The following is a 16,524-nucleotide window of genomic DNA, read 5'->3' as shown; positions in this document are numbered from 1 at the left end:
GTGGTGGTGCCTATACTCCACCTCCGCTCCATTCATTGTCTATGGGATTGCCAGAAATAGCGGAGCGCTGTCCTCAGCAGTGCCATAGACGATGAATGGTGCAGACAGTGAGCAGGCGCACTGCCACTGCATTCAGGATGGGACAACAGAGCTCTGATCACTACTTATCCCAAAAGTCGCACCTCCAGCGATCTGCACGTTATCCTCTACCCTATGGATTTGCCCAAGTGCACAGCCTTGGAGGGGATATTGCACCTTTTAGAGATCTAATTGCTGCCTCTGTTCTGCAGTAACTAAGGTGTTATCCAATATGCTAATTAGGTGTTCAGTGCACTCTGGGCGGTGCCAAGAGGCTCAGTGTACCATTCCACTTACTGATTTTGCATGCCCCGCCTCCCTCTGGTGATTGATACCTGGTGACAAAACATAGACAAGCCAGTTCTGTCAATCACCAGGAGGGGCATGCAAGATCAGTGGGCAGGGCATTAAGCTTGGCCACGCCCAGGGTACACTAATAACCTCATTAGCATATGTAATTGAACTTCAGTTTCTGCAGAACAGAGGCAGTGATCATAATAACAAAAGTTGCGATTATTATTGGGATGATATCCTCTACAAGGGTGTGCGTTTTATTTATACTGTCAGTTTGGGCCGACACACTCCCTTTAAGTTACAAAAAAGGGTCTGTGTGAAGATACTAAGTAAAATCTTAATAAGCCAGACGTTTAGATTTGTTAAGTCAAGAGAATACACTATTGTGTTTTAAATTGTCTTTACATATTTGTGTAGCTCTAAATGTCAGACCAGTATTTGTCTAACCCTGATTGTGGTCTCTTCCTGGAAACAGTGTTATTTGCTAATATGCTAATTGCACTAAAATCCATCTATTTACAACAGTCCCTGTGCTACCAACTATATAAATAGATTAGCTCAATAATAACTGAGCCCTGCACCTTTACCTCTTACTTATGCCTGATGACCTCACACAGATGTAAATCTAAACAGGAATGTCTGTAGTGCTGGAGACAGATTCACTCTTGGGACAGAGAATCAGAAAGACTTTAGAAGGAGAATGAGAGACATCCTTCAGGGCAGCAGATGGATTGCATGGCATTATCCAAAGAGACACAGATTTGAATTCTATATTATTCTAGCCTAAGGGTACCGGCCCTGACTGGAAAGATTCGGATTTGCTCCATTTGGAGTTGCCAGGAGGCACCCACCGGTCGCCTAGCCCCATGGAAACTCTCGGAGAGGCCATATTTGTCCCCTCAGGTCTCCTGGCCTTGTACCTCAATTGACTGTCGGCTTCCTATCCTCTCTGTGGGGGCCCGCCACAAGTGTGGGGGGGGGGGGAGTGGGGAGGGGTCACTGGTTGAGGTAGTCGGCCCTGGAAGTCCCAAAGTCGCAGCTGTTCTACCCCAATGCGGGCGGAGCAGAAGCGTGAGACTGTGTAATGTTGCACCATCTTGGGTATTTGCTGGGACTGTTCTGTTTATTGTCCGCTTTGTGGGTCAATAAAGTATTACCACGCTGTTTTACCCGCACCGTGTTCTGTGAGTGGTATTACACCCATGGACGACCCCGGGTCTTCACAGTCTTTTTACTGGAGGACCCAACATTCCCCCGCGTTAGGCTGCATTGGTAGAGTCCGCCAGCGATCCGGACGCCATTATGTCAATAAAGGATCCGGTACCGTTATCACAGTTTCTGTAACAAATAAGGACGGTGCACAATAACTTGCAGCAAACTGGGTCTGGCAGGTGTCCCGGCTCTCCTTTGACCCCCCTACATACACTCATAGGGGCCACAGATTTATTTATTAAGTTGATTTCTCATTTAGAACAATATACAGTTCACACGGTGCGTTTGCAGTTTCCGAACCAGCCACAAGCAGGTGCCATAACTCAGACACGGAGTGTACCCATGTGTGTATCCGTCAGCGCCGGGGTCAGTGTGAGCGTATGACCGGGTCGCGCCTGCGCGTAGAGACCGGACTCGCGGCCTTTGTTGCTATGGAGATCGCCGCGCGCGCTCACTCACTCACGCACGCACTATGCGCGCAGCAGGCGGCCTGCCGGGGACGCTCGTGCCTGTGAGCAGGAGAGGATCGCCTTCCTGTTCCTGTGCTGCTGACAGCAAAACAACCGGAGGAACAGCAGCGGCGACGGCGTCACCACACCGGAAGTACCGGGAGGAAGGAGAGAGCAGCGCGGAGGAGACGCGGGTAATACGGCCATGAGTGTGTGTGAGGCCCCTGGCGGAGGGATACATAGTGAGATCAGATCCTGGGAGCTGCAGGAAACCATACACCTGCCAGATAAGTCATCCCCAGCACTGCCATCTCCTTATTAAAGGGCTCCTCCTGAATTAAAGGGATCCAATAACGCAACCTCAAAGCCCCTTTAATTGGTATCTATTTCTGTATGTGAAGGACACTTTTAATTCCCTGCAGGACCCCTTTAATTGAGTTGTATGTGTATATATAATAATAATCTTTATTTTATTTTTATATAGCGCTAGCATATTCTGCAGCGCTTTACATACATTATCGTCGCTGTCCCCATCGGGGCTCACAATCTAGATTCCCTATCAGTATGTCTTTGGAGTGTGGGAGGAAACCGGAGAACCCGGAGGAAACCCACACAAACATGGGGAGAACATACAAACTCCTTGCAGATGTTGTCCTTGGTGGGATTTGAACCCAGGACCCCAGCGCTGCAATGCTAACCACTGAGCCACCAGAACCCCCTTTAAGGCCAGTCCACATGTCTGGCAGCCATGGTCCGGTGGTCTCCTGACCCACAGGCCTTATCGGCATACACGAAGCTTGTGAGCTTGGGTCCGGGGGGGTCCGGACACGGAACGTAGACCTGGCCTCACATTAAAGACCCCAAAACTTGCCGGTTGCAGCAACATTACTCCTCAGTGTGAGTCGCGTGCAACTTAGGCTAAGCGCCCACGATGCAGAAATGCTGCAGATTTTTTCCGCTTCTCCCTGGCAGGAAAAACGCATGCGGTTTTAAAATGTGTTTTTCCCGCCAGGTAGAAGCGTTTGTCAAGCGTTTTTGCATGCATTTCTGCTTGAGGGTTATCAAGCGCTTTTCCAAGCGATTTTAGCATCATTTGGAAAGTGCCTGACAACTTGTTCACACTATATAAATCCATGCAACCGGCATGGATTTATAGTAGTGTGACCAAGTTAGTTAGAAAAAAAAGAATAAGAATGGTAAAAAATAAAGCTTATACTCACCTTCCGATGTCCTCCCGGTGTTTTCTCTGCTGCGTCCGGTGTCTTGGGCGGCTCGCGGTGGTGTGAAGCACCTGCGGTGACGTCATTGAGTCATGTGACAGGTCACATGACTCAATGACGTCATGGCAGGTCCTTCACAACACCGCTACCCATACAGCAGACCAAACGGAGGGGAGAAAACACCCGGAGGACATCGGAAGGTGAGTATAAGCTTTATTTTTTATTTTAAATTCTTTTTTTTTTTTTTTTACAGTTTCTATGGTACCCGGGTCTGGATGAGAGTCTCCTCTTCTCCAGACCCGGGTACCATCCTCACATTGAACCGTGTGATATCCGCTTGTGCAGATGCAGTGATGCGGATGTCACGCGGTCCAATGCAAGTCAATGGCGGCGATTAGTCTGCGTGTCCACAAAAATTAATGGACATGCGGATTTTTGCGTGCAATATAAATGCTGCGTAAAAATCCGCAGCATGGGCGTTGACATTGCGGCTTGTCATTGGGGACCATGGGGGACGGATTATCAAGCGTTTCCCAAGCGTTGACGCTGCGTAAATTCCACAGCATAAACTCTTGGAAACTGCTTCTTGGGCACGCAGCCTTTTTGGTGATTTACAGCTTTAGCGTTGGCTGAAGACCCCTTTAAATTTTTGGAAAATCCACTGATGGATTTCACGGCAAATCTGCAAATTCCGCTGCTGATTTCACCCCTATTGCAGTGAAAATCGTCAAAAGGTGCAGATTTTAACTTCACTTTGTGCATAAAAAAGTGCAGTCCCATTCACTCGCCTACTAATGGATTTTATCTGTTCCAATCTGCTGGTAAAATCCGCAGCAGTTCTGCCCAATGCGGACCCTCCTGCCGGACACATTCACGTATGATAGATTTTCTGGGAAAAATTTCTGCGCCAAAACTGAGAAAAATCCCTTCGAAGTCGGCAACGGAAAAAAAATGGCACCGAATCTTGCGGATTTCCTTTCTGCAAAAATACCGGGGGATGACGTGCGGCCGCTGCAGACTATGGCTACACGTCATCGATGGGGACCGGACAGGAATTTACATGCACCGTATTTAACAATCTGCACCACGGTCACTTTCTGCTTGGAAATTTTCCACGGGATGTGGATAAGAGTTGTTAAGATCTCATCCTCCTTCACACTACTGTATTTTGCAAACTGACCGCTTCTTGTGTATTTATCGCTATGACAGCTGTGTATCTATACATTGCCAGAGAACCCCTTTAAATGGGTAAAATTGCAAAGCGCTTGTAAAAACAAGCAATTTTGTTTTTGTTTTGTTTTTTAAAAAGCACAGCGCTTACAAGCTTGTTGATGTAGAGCTTGTAAGCGGTGCTCTGAAGCCGCCGTTTTCCTATGCTGCGGCGGTAAAGCGGTCTCTGCTTGCAGCATAGGAAAGAGCACAGGGCTTACAAGCTTGTTGATGTAGAGCTTGTAAGCACCGATCTGTAGCTGGCTGGATACATCCAGCTTCGGTGCCCCTGAGGTCTTCCTCTGCTTGCAAAAAGAAAGAGGACAGTTCGGGCCTGCGGCATAATCATCAGGAGCTCGTGAAGAGAGATCACAGGAATACCCCTTTAATTTGTCCGAGTCTATTAATACCTGTGTAACCTCTTTAATTCAGCTTAAAGGGGTATTCTATCGTAGCATGTTATCTCCGATCCATAGGATAGGTGGTCTCTGGAGGTCCCGACGCTGGAACACCCCATTAATTTTCTATGGGATTGCAGGTGTCTGCCAGGACGTGTGCACCCTGTCAGGCACTTGTCAACGGGACGTCATCCTCTCCTGATGCAGAAGTGAATCGCACCAGAGCAACCCCTTTAAAAAAAAAAAAAACATAAAAAAAGTCATGTCTGCCTTCTTTCAGGGCTTTTAGACCACCCCACGTATACAAGATATTATGCCGCCATATAGTTGTGAACCCAGCCATCTGCTAGTAGTAGTGAGCAGGATCTGCAGCACCATCGTGAGTAATCTGTACTCTCGTCTCCTTTCTGTCTGCAGCTCATGGAGTCTCTGTAAACCTGGAGGAGCTCGGGGATCGGCCGGGAGACGCTGATCTGAGGCCACGCTGCTCCAGAACCAAGGTGAGGCTGTTTGCTTTCTGTCGCCCCGTAATCCGCTGCCTCCATGCCTGTACTACATGTAGGATACGTCCTCTCTTGATCTCCCGGGCGTGTGTGTAATCTTTGCTGTGCCAGTGCCGCTACGTGCCAGGGTACAGCAATCACTGCTGGCCACACAGTCTCTGTGTCTGGGTAGACAAAGGCGGTTGTTTCTTGGCACTTCATACAGGAGACCGCTGTGACTTGGGTGCCTGATACCTGAGACTGCTCTTGGGTTACAATGGTTGGATACAGGATACGGGAAGTATAATCCTGTAATTCATCTCTTTGGAAGAGGCTGGGGGTGGTAGCGTTTGGATGGCTTTGGTGGGGGTGGTAGCATCTGATGGGTTGGGATGGGGGTGGTAGCGTCTGGATGGGTTGGGGTGGGGGGTGGTAGCATCTGGACGGGTTAGGGTGGAGGTGGTAGCGTCTGGACGGGTTGGGTTGGAGGGAGGTAGCGTCTGGATGGGTTGGGTGAGGGTGGTAGCGTCTGGATGGGTTGGGTGGGAGGTGATAGCTTCGGAATGGGTGGGGGTGGTAGCGTCTGGATGCGTTGGGTTGGGTGGGGTGAGGTAGCGTCTGGATGGGTTGGGTAGGGTAAGGTAGCGTCTGAAAGGGTTGGGTGGGGGGTAGTAGCGTCTGGATGGATGGGTTTGGATGGGGCTGGTAGCATCTGGATGGGTTGGGTGGGGGGTGCTAGCGTTTGGAAGGGTTGGGTGGGGGGTGCTAGCGTTTGGATGGGTTGGGTGGGGGGTTGTAGCGTTTGGATAGGTTGGGTGGGGGGGTTGTAGCGTCTGGATGGGTTGGGTGGGGGGCAGGGCTGTGGAGTCTGAGTCGGTGCTCATTTGGTGGAGTCGGTATAAAATGGACCGACTCCGACTCCTAAAATATATAATAAATTGGGTACAGTAGATCAATGCAGTTTGTGGGGAATATTTTTTGATAGGAATTTGGGAAAGTTATGAAATGTCCTATAAATGGCTGTCCTATTCCTGTTCTAAGGCTACATTCACACACAGCGTTTTTGCTACGTTTTTTGAGGATACCTTTTTCAGCTGCAAAAGCAGATTAGCTTTTTAAAAAACCTCATCACCTGAAAGGTTTTTGAGCTCATAGATAATGTTTTCAATAGCAAAAGCAGATTAGAAAAACGCCGAACAAACTGACATGCTCATTCTTTGTGAGGATCCGTTTTTGAGCCCAAAAACTGATCCTCCCAAAACGATGTGTCTGAATGTCATATCTTGAAACCCATTGACTTTGCTGGGATGCCCAGAGTCACTGCATTTTACTGCAAAAAAATGGATCCGTAAAAACGCTGTGCGTGAATCATGGCCTTAGCCAGCGAGGGGCAGGGGGGGCAGCTGCCCCCCCCCCATAGAAGCAGGGGCACGCACCTATCAAAACTCACTTGTTTGCTGCAGTGCTCCATCTATCCCTCCATCTATCCCTCCATCTATCCCTCCATCTATCCCTCCATCCATCCATCCATGCCTCCCTCCCTCCATCCATCCATGCCTCCCTCCCTCCATCCATCCATGCCTCCCTCCATCCATCCATCCCTCCACAGTTAGGTCCATATATATTTGGACAGAGACAACATTTTTCTAATTTTGGTTCTAGACATTACCACAATGAATTTTAAACAAAACAATTCAGATGCAGTTGAAGTTCAGACTTTCAGCTTTCATTTGAGGGTATTCACATTAAAATTGGATGAAGGGTTTAGGAGTTTCAGCTCCTTAACATGTGCCACCCTGTTTTTAAAGGGACCAAAAGTAATTCATTGTGGTAATGTCTAGAACCAAAATTAGAAAAATATTGTCTCTGTCCAAATATATATGGACCTAACTGTATCTATCCATCTATCCATCATTATATTCTATCTAAATATCTTGATTATTGTATCATAAAAATGATTAAATGTCTGATGTTCACATTGTACTACAATACATTTTTCACTTAAATATAAGCAATATATGTAGGAGTCGGAGTCGCAGGTTTGACTTACCGACTCCACAGCCCTGGTGGGGGGTTGTAGCGTCTGGATGGGTTGGGTGGGGGTGGTAGCGTCTGGATGGGTTGGGTGGGGGTGGTAGCGTCTGGATGGGTTGGGTGGGGGTGGTAGCGTCTGGATGGGTTGGGTGGGAGTGGTAGCGTCTGGATGGGTTGGGTGGGGGTGGTAGCGTCTGGATGGGTTGGGTGGGGGTGGTAGCGTCTGGATGGGTTGGGTGGGGGTGGTAGCGTCTGGATGGGTTGGGTGGGTGTGGTAGCGTTTGGATGGGTTGGGTGGGGGGGTTGTAGCGTCTGGATGGGTTGGGTGGGGGGTTGTAGCGTCTGGATGGGTTGGGTGGGGGGATGTAGCGTCTGGATGGGTTGGGTGGGGGGATGTAGTGTCTGGATGGGTTGGGTGGGGGGATGTAGCGTCTGGATGGGTTGGGTGGGGGTGGTAGCGTCTGGTTGGGTTGGGTGGGGGCTGGTAGCATCTGGATGGGTTGGGTGGGAATTGGTAGAAGACCTGGAAAAAGCTGTTCACATAAAACTGTACTGCCCCCTGTAGGAGAATTTCCCATGAAACTTTTTTTTTTTCTTCTTCTGTGCCAGGTGTGAATGAGCGATGGATGGGTTGGGTGGGTGTGGTAGCGTCTGGATGGGTTGGGGTGGGGGGTGGTAGCGTCTGGATGGGTTGGGGTGGGGGGTGGTAGCGTCTGGATGGGGTTGGGTGGGGGGTGGTAGCGTCTGGATGGGGTTGGGTGGGGGGTGGTAGCGTCTGGATGGGGTTGGGTGGGGGGTGGTAGCGTCTGGATGGGGTTGGGTGGGGGGTGGAAGCGTCTGGATGGGGTTGGGTGGGAGGTGGAAGCGTCTGGATGGGGTTGGGTGGGGGGTGGAAGCGTCTGGATGGGGTTGGGTGGGGGGTGGTAGCGTCTGGATGGGGTTGGGTGGGGGGTGGTAGCGTCTGGATGGGTTGGGTGGGGGGTGGTAGCGTCTGGATGGGTTGGGTTAGGGTGGTAGCGTCTGGATGGGTTGGGTGGGGGATGGTAGTGTCTGGATGGGTTGAGGGGGAGGTGGTAGCGTCTGGATGGGTTGGGTGGGGGGTTGTAGCGTCTGCATGGATTGGGTCTGGATGGATTGTTTGGTAGCGTTGTAGCGCCTGGATGGGTTGGGTGGGGGGTTTTAGATTCTGGATGGGTTGGGTGGGGGGTTGTAGCGTCTGGATGGGTTGGGTGGGGGGGTTGTAGCGTCTGGATGGGTTGGGTGGGGGGGTTGTAGCGTCTGGATGGGTTGGGTGGGGGGGTTGTAGGGTCTGGATGGGTTGGGTGGGGGGGTTGTAGCGTCTGGATGGGTTGTAGCGTCTGGATGGGTTGGGTGGGGGGTTGTAACGTCTGGATGGGTTGGGTCTGGATGGATTGTTTGGTAGCGTTGTAGCGCCTGGATGGGTTGGGTGGGGGGTTGTAGCGCCTGGATGGGTTGGGTGGGGGGTGTTAGCGTCTGGATGGGTTGGGTCTGGATGGATTGTTTGGTAGCGTTGTAGCGTCTGCATGGGTTGGGTGGGGGGTTGTAGCGTCTGCATGGGTTGGGTTGGGGGTTGTAGCGTCTGGATGTGTTGGGTCGGGGGTTGTAGCGTCTGGATGGGTTGGGTGGGGGTGGTAGCGTCTGGATGGATTGGGTTGGGGAGGTAGTGTCTGGATTGGTTGGGTGGGGGGAGGTAGCTTCTGGATGGGTTGGGTGGGGGTGGTAGCATCTGGTTGGGTTGGGTGGGGGCGGTAGCGTCTGGATGGATTGGGTGGGGGCGGTAGCGTCTGCATGGGTTGGGTGGGGGGCTGTAGCGTCTGAATGGGTTGGGTGGGGGGTGGTAGCGTCTGGATGGGTTGGGTGGAGGGTGGTAGCGTCTGGATGGGGGTGGTAGCGTCTGGATGGGGGTAGTAGCGTCTGGATGGGTTGGGTGGGGGGAGGTAGCGTCTGGATGGGTTGGGTGGGGGGAGGAAGCGTCTGGATGGGTTGGGTGGGGGGAGGTAGCGTCTGGATGGGTTGAGTGGTAGGTGGTACCGTCTGGATGGGTTGGATGGGTGGTAGCGTCTGGATGGGTTGGGGGTGGTAGCGTTTGGATGGATTGTTTGGGGGTGGTAGCGTTTGGATGGGTTGGGTGGGGGGTGGTAGCGTTTGGATGGGTTGGGTGGGGGGTGGTAGCGTCTGGATGGGTTGGGTGGGGGGCGGTAGCGTTTGGATGGGTTGGGTGGGGGGTGGTAGCGTCTGGGTGGGGGGTGGTAGCGTCTGGGTGGGGGGTGGTAGCGTCTGGATGGGTTGGGTGGGGGGTGGTAGCGTCTGGATGGGTTGGGTGGGGGGAGGAAGCGTCTGGATGGGTTGGGTGGGGGGAGGTAGCGTCTGGATGGGTTGGGTGGGGGGAGGTAGCGTCTGGATGGGTTGGGTGGGGGAGGTAGCGTCTGGATGGGTTGAGTGGTAGGTGGTAGCGTCTGGATGGGTTGGATGGGGAATAGTAGCATCTGAATGGGTTGGGTGGCGGGTGGTAGCGTCTGGATGGGTTGGGGGTGGTAGCGTCTGGATGGATTGTTTGGGGGGTGGTAGCGTTTGGATGGGTTGGGTGGGGGTGGTAGCATCTGGAGGCGTTGGGTGGGGGGTGGTAGCGTCTGGATGGGTTGGGTGGGGGGTGGTAGCGTCTGGATGGGTTGGGTGGGGGGTGGTAGCGTCTGGATGGGTTGGGTGGGGGGTGGTAGCGTCTGGATGGGTTAGGTGGGGGTGGTAGCGTCTGGATGGGTTGGGTGGGGGGTGGTAGCGTCTGGATGGGTTGGGTGGGGGGTGGTAGCGTCTGGATGGGTTAGGTGGGGGTGGTAGCGTCTGGATGGGTTGGGTGGGGGGTGGTAGCGTCTGGATGGGTTGGGTGGGGGGTGGTAGCGTCTGGATGGGTTGGGTGGGGGGTGGTAGCGTCTGGATGGGTTGGGTGGGGGGCGGTAGCGTCTGGATGGGTTGGGTGGGGGGCGGTAGCGTCTGGATGGGTTGGGTGGGGGGCGGTAGCGTCTGGATGGGTTGGGTGGGGGTGGTAGCGTCTGGATGGGTTGGGTGGGGGTGGTAGCGTTTTGATGGGTTGGGTAGGGGGTGGTAGCAGCATCTGGATGGGTTGGGTGGGGATTGGTAGAAGACCTGGAAAAAGCTGTTCACATAAAACTGTACTGCCCCCTGTAGGAGAATTTCCCATGAAACTTTTTTTTTTCCTTCTTCTGTCGTTGCCAGGTGTGAATGAGCGAGGAGGGCTCCCCCGCTGCTCTCGCTGACACGGTCCTGCGCTTCCTGTGCCATGATGACATAGACTCAGTGAAAGAACTATGTGCCGACTGGTTTCCCATCGAGTAAGTCTATTCCTGAGGGGGTCCCGGCCAGTAGTGAATATGCTATGTACCGTATTTTTCGGACTATAAGACTCACCAGACCATAAGACGCACCTAGGTTTTAAAGGAGGAAAATGTAAAAAAAAAATGTAAGCAAAAAAATGTGGTCATGATGTCCTGTTATGGGGGAGGGGGTCTGCTGCTGACACTGGTATTGGGGTAATGTCCCCCAATCCCCTCTTTCCTGGTATAAGTGGCCCCCATCCCATCCTGGTATGCATGGCACCCCTTTATCCCACATCCTGGTATGCATGGCACCTCTTTATTCCCCATCCTGGTATGCATGGCAACCCTTTATCCCCCATCCTGGTATGCATGGCACCCCTCGGAGTCCCCATCCTTTCTATGCATGGCACCCCTCGGAGTCCCCATCCTTTCTATGCATGGCACCCCTCGGAGTCCCCATCCTTTCTATGCATGGCACCCCTCGGAGTCCCCATCCTTTCTATGCATGGCACCCCTCGGAGTCCCCATCCTTTCTATGCATGGCACCCCTCGGAGTCCCCATGCTGGTTTGCATGGCACCTTCTGAGCCCCCATCACGCTGCAAAAAAAAAAACAAAAACAATCCTACTCACCTCTTCTCTCCTCCAGCGCTGTCCTGCTCTGCTGCTGACACTCACTGTGTCCCTGCCATGCGCCCTCACACAGGAGACGCTGTGCTGGAATAGTCACTGCTCCCCATGCCGGGCTCTGTGCGTGGGGAGCAGTGACCATTCAGTCTGTTCAATAGCCGGCACACTGTACCACAGTGCGGCTCCTGCTGCCGCTCTGTGGTCAGTGTGCTTGTTATTAAAGACCATGGATATTCACTACAACCCATGGGAGTGGGTTGTAGCGAATATTCATGAGCTTTAATAGCGGGCACACTGACCACAGAGCGCAGCAGGAGTCGTGCTGCAGCTTCAGTGTGCCGGCTATTAAGAGAGATGAATATTCATTGCTCTCTACGCCCATGGGCGTGGGGAGCAGGGAATATTCATTTTCTTTAGTAGCGGGCACAGCTAGGCTGCCGTTCCCCCAAACCCACCACCATGCGGCCATACAATAATACGACTATAAGACGCATCCCCCCACTTTCCTCCAAAATTTTGTAGGAAAAAAATGCGTCTTATAGTACGAAAAATACGGTAAGTCATCCCTTATTACCATAATTCGCAGGTACCCGGATTCCTGGTACCGAGACATCACATCGAACAAGAAATTCTTCTCCCTGGCAGCCACCTGCAATGGGCAAATAGTGGGCATGATTGTAGCCGAAATAAAGAGCAGGACCAAAGTGCACAAAGAGGTGGGTGAACGCCTCTCCGTCATCTTATATCGCCCTCCTTGGCATCGTCACCTTGTGTAAGTCTTGATTTCTGTGCTCCTAGGATGGGGACATCTTGGCATCCAGCTTCACCAGCGACACACAGGTGGCATATATCCTGAGCCTGGGCGTGGTGAAGGAGTTCAGGAAGCAGGGTATTGGTAAGACGCACTGCTGCGGAGACTGGCATTGGCATCTGTGGTTACTCACTAATGGGCTTTTCTTTATCAGGGTCCCTGCTGCTGGAAAGTCTGAAGAGTCACATCTCCAGTACCGCCCAGGACCTGTGCAAGGCGCTATACCTGCACGTGCTGACCACCAACAGCAACGCCATTCGCTTTTACGAGAACCGGCACTTCCATCAGCACCACTATCTGCCGTACTACTACTCCATCCGCGGGGTGCTACAGGACGCCTACACTTATGTGCTATACCTCAACGGAGGCCACCCGCCCTGGACTGTGATATATCCTTCACAGATTAATGGGGGCTTTATGTCACTAATATGTCAGGATAGAAGATCCTTCACACAGATTTTCCTCTCCTCCCATATACACATGCACGCTCACTTCGGCTGAGCATGCATGTGTTCTGAATGGGAAGAGGAATGTAAGGAGCTGCCAGGCACCTTTTGTCAGTGGGTTAACTCCTTTGAGAACAAAGGATCAGGCATGTTAAAATCCAACATGCCTGACCCTTCGAAAACATTTGCTGTCAGAGGAGAGTCCAGCCTGCAAACACATTTACTGGTCAGTCGTTTCCAACACACTTTGCAGGTTTGGCCACCTGAAAAGGGTTTTCCTCTACTTGGATATTGTTGTTCTTTCCTTAGAATATCGGATCGGTGGAGTCCGACACCCAGCCCTCCGACCGATCAACTTTACGCAGCTCTCTTTGCGGCCTGATGTATTGCACCGGAATAGCACTGTATAGTGGTCGTTATCGAGTACTGCAGGTCAGCTCCTGTTGAAGTGAATAGGAGCTGAGTTGCAGTACCCCAAAGCGTCCACTACGTAGTGCACTATGCATCCTGCTGCAAACAGCTGATCAGTCGGGGTGCAGGGTGTTGGACCCCCTCCAATCTGACATACTAAGCACAGACCGTTAATGTCAACACTGAAAGTTGTCCATGCTTTCTCTAATTATTTATTTTCCTTAACGTTTCTTTACGGACTATCTGCAGCACCTGGGTTCTGCCCTGGCCGGTCTCAGCCCATGCTCACTGCCACAGAGGATCTACCGCCAGGCCCACACCCTGCTGCGTAGCTTACTTCCCTGGTCCGGCATCTCTGCAAAGAGCGGCATTGAGTACAGTCGCACCATGTGATAACAGGTACGGCGCACTGTCTCTCGCGGCACTGTCTCTCGTCAACTTCTTGTCAACATTTTGAGTAAAGGTCATATTATTCCAAGCATCTAGAAGGAGCGAGTTGATTTTCTTAAAGGGGTTTTTCAGGATTAGAAAAAAACATGACTGATTTTGTCCAGAATCAGCACCACCCCCGACTATGGGTTATATGTGTTACTGCATCTCATCCCCAGTGAATGGAGCTGAGCTGCAACACCGCACACAAGCCCTTTAATAATAATAATAATCTTTATTTTTATATAGCGCTAACATATTCCCCAGTGCTTTACATACATTATCGTCACTGTCCCCATCGGGGCTCACAATCTAGATTCCCTATCAGTATGTCTTTGGAGTGTGGGAGGAAACCGGAGAGCCCGGAGGAAACCCACGCAAACACGGGGAGAACATACAAACTCCTGGCAGATGTTGTCCTTGGTGGGATTTGAACCCAGGACCCCAGCGCTGCAAGGCTGCAGTGCTAACCATGGATACACTATAAATGTCTGGTCACCATAGACCCCTCCTGACATTGGTACCCTACCCCTATTTCCGGAGGGAGAACTGATGCTTGCAGTGAATGGAAGAAATGGACTCCGCCAACTGGGAAATCCCTTATCCATTAAGGATAAAATAATAATGTAAATGAGTTTATATCAATGAATCCTATTAGGCATAAAACCGAACACGAGGGTATTCCTGTGCTGCGTATAATCCGGAAGTTCCTTTGGCCACAGGGGGCGCTGTCCTATCAGATGTAACAATACAATTAAAAATGGTTTTCCTATCTATAGAAAGAACTGGGGGACACCCTTCCTTGGTTGGTGGGGGAGATGGCTGCATGTGTCCGCAGATATGTTTTTTTTTTTTTATTAACTGCTGCATTAATGGTTATCACCGACCCTGATAACGGGGGGTCCCCATGTGCATTACTGCTCCATTCACATGACAGGCAATGGAGCATTGGTCATTAGAGTTTCAGGACACTGGTTCAGTGGCCACAGCGGTAGCCCAGTGATCTTCCCCCTAACTGCCGGCAACCCCAGAGCCGCCTCTGATTACTAGACTTGATGCTCCTACATTGCTGCGTGCATGACGATGCTCCTACATTGCTGCGTGCATGACGATGCTCCTACATTGCTGCGTGCATGACGATGCGCCTACATTGCTGCGTGCATGACGATGCGCCTACATTGCTGCGTGCATGACGATGCGCCTACATGGCTGCACGCCTGACGATGCGCCTACATGGCTGCACGCCTGACGATGCGCCTACATGGCTGCACGCCTGGCGATGCGCCTACATGGCTGCACGCCTGGCGATGCGCCTACATGGCTGCACGCCTGGCGATGCGCCTACATGGCTGCACGCCTGGCGATGCGCCTACATGGCTGCACGCCTGGCGATGCGCCTACATGGCTGCACGCCTGGCGATGCGCCTACATGGCTGCACGCCTGGCGATGCGCCTACATGGCTGCACGCCTGGCGATGCGCCTACATGGCTGCACGCCTGGCGATGCGCCTACATGGCTGCACGCCTGGCGATGCGCCTACATGGCTGCACGCCTGGCGATGCGCCTACATGGCTGCACGCCTGGCGATGCGCCTACATGGCTGCACGCCTGGCGATGCGCCTACATGGCTGCACGCCTGGCGATGCGCCTACATGGCTGCACGCCTGGCGATGCGCCTACATGGCTGCACGCCTGGCGATGCGCCTACATGGCTGCACGCCTGGCGATGCGCCTACATGGCTGCACGCCTGGCGATGCGCCTACATGGCTGCACGCCTGGCGATGCGCCTACATGGCTGCACGCCTGGCGATGCGCCTACATGGCTGCACGCCTGGCGATGCGCCTACATGGCTGCACGCCTGGCGATGCGCCTACATGGCTGCACGCCTGGCGATGCGCCTACATGGCTGCACGCCTGGCGATGCGCCTACATGGCTGCACGCCTGGCGATGCGCCTACATGGCTGCACGCCTGGCGATGCGCCTACATCGCTGCACGCCTGGAGATGCGCCTACATCGCTGCACAGGAGTGGTGGTCTCACATGGTCATGGGACTTTGGGATCCTTGTGGGGGATCTCCACAGCTGGGGCTCCCAATGATCATACACTTATGCTGATGGGACTACTCGTCACTGGTGACAGTACACAGACACCTAATAATTTCTCCATTTTCCCGCAGATCCCCATGGCTGCACATCTCCGTGACTGCACGCTGGCTGCCAGAGGAGCGACACGGTCATAGGACACGGGGTCGGCCATCCCTTCCGCTCTCTCGGCAGCCCAGGATCTGTCCTGCACACATTTATTTACAGGACCTTATAATGGGATCTTCATTACTTTCTGGCTGCTGCTATATAACCCTTATGGTTTCCTAATGAAAACTTTTCTAAGAAGATCCCGTTCTCTCCGGCGACACAGGAAGCAGCCTACATTCTGCCCTATTTTTGTAGCCTGGAGCTGCATGTCTAATTTTTTTTTATTATTATTATTACTTATATTTTTTCCTTACAATCAGTTGATGTTGGTGTCTACATGGTTGCTGAGTTTTACATATATCTATGGGATGGGTGGGGGCCATGCAGAACTATGCAGCGGTTTATGAGGCCTCTGCTATGTAGAGGACATGATCGCCTTTCCCTTCCCATTCAGGTCTTCCTTATGTGTTGTATGCGGTCCGACCGATACTGACATTATCCTACAGAGTGTAGGTGAGGACCCATCCCAGAACACAATGGTGGGGTGTGTACATTGGGGTCCTATCTATATGCCAACTGGCAAGAGTTGGCGTCAACTGAGGCAGATGCCAAGTAATTGCGTTGTGCAATTTTTTTTAACCCTACTGCTAGCCTTTTTTTTTCTTTTTTGCAAAAGCATTCTCATTATACTTATGCCACAAATACCTGATTAATATAACGGTAATGAATGGCACAAAGTGTGGCATGGGGCTGCCCCCGACCTCGGCTCCATGTGTTTAATTTACTTTAATGATTAAAAGCTGAATGGCCACCGTCACATCATGGCACGTCTCTGCCCGGCTTATTAATCAGATTTTTGTCCAGCCTTGGCT

General features: G+C 52.1%; 1 protein-coding gene across 1 annotated transcript; it reads left to right on the top strand.

Moving 5' to 3' along the window:
* Nucleotides 1–1,957: 1,957 nt before the first annotated feature.
* Nucleotides 1,958–15,730, top strand: NAA60 (N-alpha-acetyltransferase 60, NatF catalytic subunit). Its single transcript, XM_073648232.1, has 8 exons — nt 1,958–2,227; nt 5,278–5,360; nt 10,629–10,744; nt 11,945–12,074; nt 12,157–12,253; nt 12,324–12,558; nt 13,263–13,425; nt 15,637–15,730. Exons 3-7 carry the CDS (start codon nt 10,635–10,637, stop codon nt 13,417–13,419), a joined length of 729 nt encoding a protein of 242 aa, XP_073504333.1. The 5' UTR covers nt 1,958–2,227; nt 5,278–5,360; nt 10,629–10,634; the 3' UTR covers nt 13,420–13,425; nt 15,637–15,730.
* The last annotated feature ends 794 nt before the right edge of the window (nt 15,731–16,524 follow it).

Source organism: Phyllobates terribilis, unplaced genomic scaffold (assembly GCF_046119375.1).
Source record: "Phyllobates terribilis strain yellow unplaced genomic scaffold, ASM4611937v1 Scaffold_9__5_contigs__length_417890890, whole genome shotgun sequence".
NCBI classification, from domain to species: domain Eukaryota; kingdom Metazoa; phylum Chordata; class Amphibia; order Anura; family Dendrobatidae; genus Phyllobates; species Phyllobates terribilis.
The sequence above is the reverse complement of the archived record's forward strand: the minus strand, read 5'-3'. Positions and strand labels throughout refer to the sequence as shown.

Excerpts from the sequence above, each read along its gene's own strand:
- NAA60 (XM_073648232.1), top strand. The coding sequence starts at position 10,635 with ATGAGCGAGGAGGGCTCCCCCGCTGCTCTCGCTGACACGGTCCTGCGC. Across the intron at positions 10,745-11,944 it reads GCCGACTGGTTTCCCATCGA|GTACCCGGATTCCTGGTACC; the intron begins GTAAGTCTATTC and ends CATAATTCGCAG. Across the intron at positions 12,075-12,156 it reads GGACCAAAGTGCACAAAGAG|GATGGGGACATCTTGGCATC; the intron begins GTGGGTGAACGC and ends CTGTGCTCCTAG.